The sequence below is a fragment of the Pteropus vampyrus genome, unplaced genomic scaffold, assembly GCF_000151845.1.
Source record: "Pteropus vampyrus isolate Shadow unplaced genomic scaffold, Pvam_2.0 Scaffold193, whole genome shotgun sequence".
Classification (NCBI taxonomy): Eukaryota; Metazoa; Chordata; class Mammalia; order Chiroptera; family Pteropodidae; genus Pteropus; species Pteropus vampyrus.
Window position 1 is genome coordinate 854353 of NW_011888974.1, and position 4039 is coordinate 858391.

General features: G+C 55.3%; 1 protein-coding gene across 1 annotated transcript in view; it reads right to left on the minus strand.

Annotated features, from left to right (window-relative positions):
- ELN (elastin) overlaps window positions 1-3559 on the minus strand; it is a 31122-nt gene extending 27563 nt beyond the window's left edge. The window contains exon 1 of the mRNA XM_023537494.1: window positions 3478-3559. Within this exon, the coding sequence (XP_023393262.1) occupies window positions 3478-3559 (82 nt within the window). The remainder of the gene's footprint in view (window positions 1-3477) is intronic.
- Window positions 3560-4039: the final 480 nt, after the last annotated feature.

Consider the following 4039-nt stretch of genomic DNA (forward strand, 5'->3'; position numbering starts at 1 on the left):
TAACTTCAGCCAGGGTTGAAAACCCTTGTTCCAAATAGTCTTCTGTTCCGAAATCAGAAAAGAAAACAAAACAACAACAACAAAAAACTCATAGTATTTTTGAGAGATGGGGAAAGAATTATGCCCAATTTAGTTTTTTTTCTCTCTCTCTTTTTAAATGGTGTGGGAGTCTGAGACAGCTGGTCCTCAAAGCTACTTTTGACCCATCCTAACTGGGTCTAGACAACCCTTTCCATCACTGGGCCTTCCCAAAGAGCCACTTTCTTGCCACCACTGGCAACATGGTTCTTTGGAGCTGGAGAACTCATGGGGGTGACACTTCCTTGTGGTAGAGGAAAGCTGGGCTCCCCTAGGACAGCCAGGCAGGTGGCTCTGTGTGTGTGTGTGTGTGTGTGTGTGTGTGTGTGTGTGTGTGTGGCCCCTTTCACTCCACAATCTCTCTAGACTTCAGTAGGCTCTGGGCACAAAACTGTGAAGACCTCATCAATTCACATACTCCTTATTTGGACCCAAATATTCCACCACCTGGGACGGAGCAGAGAAAGAACAAGACCAGTTGAACATTTTACGGTATCACTGAGGGGACAAGGAGAGGGTACGTTCTGCCCTAGGGCTTGTCCACCCTAGGGGACTTAGCCCCAGGCCTGCACCTGCCTATATGTTGCCTGACACCTGGCCCCCAACCCCTTATCCTTTGGCACAGGGCAAAGAGCTGGCTGGTACTAACCTTCTGGATTTGCCTTAGCCTGTCTGAGCCTCAATTTCCCCATTTGCAAAGTGAAGATAGTGATTCTGAACTCTCAGGTTTCCTGTGGGGATTAACTGCCATGCTCTAGGTAAAAGCTCTGGGAAGGCAGGTGCTTAGGGGCCCACGTCTTGCGGCGGGGAGGTTCAGGCAGGTCCAGAGCTGTTGCTCTCAGGCAGTAGGATGACCGGTCTTCTCCCACGCTGGGCCCCACCTGATGGTGTGCACGTCCCTCAGCCGCATCCAGGCCCAGGAGCTGACCTCAGCTCAGGAAGCCCCTGCTCCCAGCAGTCCTGCCCAGCCAGTCAATCTCACGGAAACAGCTGCTGCTCCTGCCTGATCCCCTACTCCAGCCCTCCTGCCTGGCCCTGCCTCACCCTATGCCTCCCCAGGCTGGCCCCCACTGAAGGTCTGGTTCTCATGGCAAGGAAGACTCTCACAGGAACTAGACCCCACCCAGACCACCCAATCAAATGGCCTGCGAGCCTTTATCTCTCTCTTCCCATGGCCAGGAGCACCTTCAGGGGCTCCCAGAGGGTCATTCCCGGGGGTCCCCAAAGTGTGTAGCAGCCCTATGGGAGGACCCTTGGGGCCTGCAGCACGACACACCTAGATGGTCCAGGAGTATCCTGAGGTCCACTCCAGCCTCTACCATGGGCCACACTCTCTCTGCCAGGAGATGGACACCTTCTTCAGCTTCCCTTGTGTTCCATACTACAAACATAAACTCGCATGCATGGTCACACTCATAGTGACAATCTACACCCCGTGACACACCTGGACACCAGATCTCTCATGTATAAATGCCTGTTGGGTGGCAGATTTCACAGATACTAACAGGCACTTTTACAAATGCTACAACCTTCCCACCAAAACACACAAATACACACACATACACATACACCTGTCCAGGGATGAACCTGTGAACAGACATTTATTCCCTCCTAGAAACCTCTTCCGCTATCTGGTGACGTATTTGGGTGTATATACCCGTGCGCATTTGTGCAAGCCCTAGGGCTTGTCCACCCTAGGGGACTTAGCCCCAGGCCTGCACCTGCCTATATGTTGCCTGACACCTGGCCCCCAACCCCTTATCCTTTGGCACAGGGCAAAGAGCTGGCTGGTACTAACCTTCTGGATTTGCCTTAGCCTGTCTGAGCCTCAATTTCCCCATTTGCAAAGTGAAGATAGTGATTCTGAACTCTCAGGTTTCCTGTGGGGATTAACTGCCATGCTCTAGGTAAAAGCTCTGGGAAGGCAGGTGCTTAGGGGCCCACGTCTTGCGGCGGGGAGGTTCAGGCAGGTCCAGAGCTGTTGCTCTCAGGCAGTAGGATGACCGGTCTTCTCCCACGCTGGGCCCCACCTGATGGTGTGCACGTCCCTCAGCCGCATCCAGGCCCAGGAGCTGACCTCAGCTCAGGAAGCCCCTGCTCCCAGCAGTCCTGCCCAGCCAGTCAATCTCACGGAAACAGCTGCTGCTCCTGCCTGATCCCCTACTCCAGCCCTCCTGCCTGGCCCTGCCTCACCCTATGCCTCCCCAGGCTGGCCCCCACTGAAGGTCTGGTTCTCATGGCAAGGAAGACTCTCACAGGAACTAGACCCCACCCAGACCACCCAATCAAATGGCCTGCGAGCCTTTATCTCTCTCTTCCCATGGCCAGGAGCACCTTCAGGGGCTCCCAGCGGGTCATTCCCGGGAGTCCCCAAAGTGTGTAGCAGCCTTATGGGAGGACCCTTGGGGCCTGCAGCACGACACACCTAGATGGTCCAGGAGTATCCTGAGGTCCACTCCAGCCTCTACCATGGGCCACACTCTCTCTGCCAGGAGATGGACACCTTCTTCAGCTTCCCTTGTGTTCCATAGTACAAACATAAACTCGCATGCATGGTCACACTCATAGTGACAATCTACACCCCGTGACACACCTGGACACCAGATCTCTCATGTATAAATGCCTGTTGGGTGGCAGATTTCACAGATACTAACAGGCACTTTTACAAATGCTACAACCTTCCCACCAAAACACACAAATACACACACATACACATACACCTGTCCAGGGATGAACCTGTGAACAGACATTTATTCCCTCCTAGAAACCTCTTCCGCTATCTGGTGACGTATTTGGGTGTATATACCCGTGCGCATTTGTGCAATAGCTTGCAACACATTCATGTGTGCATGTGCACGTGCATGCACACACATGCTTCACACACACATGCTCAGAAGTCCTAGCTCTTCTCACCAGGGACAGATCACAGCAGCAGCTTTCCAGCTGGCAACCCCATAATAACTAACTCTGACCTTCCTCAGAGGGTCCTGACTTCTTGGGGGACAACGAACCTGCTGAGGTCACATAGCTCGGTCCAGCTCAGGTCCCCCGTCCACAAGTGTGCAAACTGCTGGCACCTGCAGACCCAAGAATGTTCCCAACACCCCCACTGGAAGAGCATCTGGGACAGAGAAAGGGCCCTTCAGCTCTCTCAGGGCTGTAGAACCCTGACACTGTTGGGACCATCCAAAATCATGGAGTGTCTGTGTGACAGGTTCTACCCCAGCACGGGCTGGCTCCCAGGAGGAGTAGGTCCAAGGATCCAATGGCCATGGATATCCTGCCTGGGAATCCCTGGAGGCTGCCGGGGGTGAAGGGTGCCCTTTCATCCAGCAGCCCAGACACCTGGCTGGGAAGCCCAAGAGCTGCAGGCAGCTCCTGGAACAGGGTGAGGCCTACCTCCAGGCTTCGAGGGGTGGATGATGGACAGCAGGAGCAGGAGGACTCCAGGCCGCAGGGCTGCAGCTGTCGGACCCGCCATCTCGGGGAGAAATGCCCCAGCCTGCTCTCCGCGCCTCGTTTTATCCCCAAAGCGTAATTGCTGCCTCCTCGGCTGTGAGGGAAGGAGGGAGGGAGAGAGGGCGGGCGGGAGGGCCGGAGAAGGGGGAGGCCTGGGAGAGGGGGCCAAGAGAAGGGGGGCAATTATGAAAGGCCCCGCTCACAAGCCTCCTAGGCTGGGTCTGACTGGACCGTGGGCTTTTTTCCTTAAAACACACACTCGGGCATGCGTGCGCGCACCGTGCACACACACACACACACACACACACACACACACACACACACGCACACACACACACGAATTTTCCCCCATCTCTCTCCCGCTTTCCCTCTGTGGCTGTTCTCTCACTGCTGGCCCTGTTCCCGCCAGAAAGTGCGAGGGGGGCCTCTGCCAGGACAGCCCTCAGGAGAGGAAGCGGGAGGGAGGGCCCTGCAGCCCAGCCAAAAATCCGGCCCCAGCCAA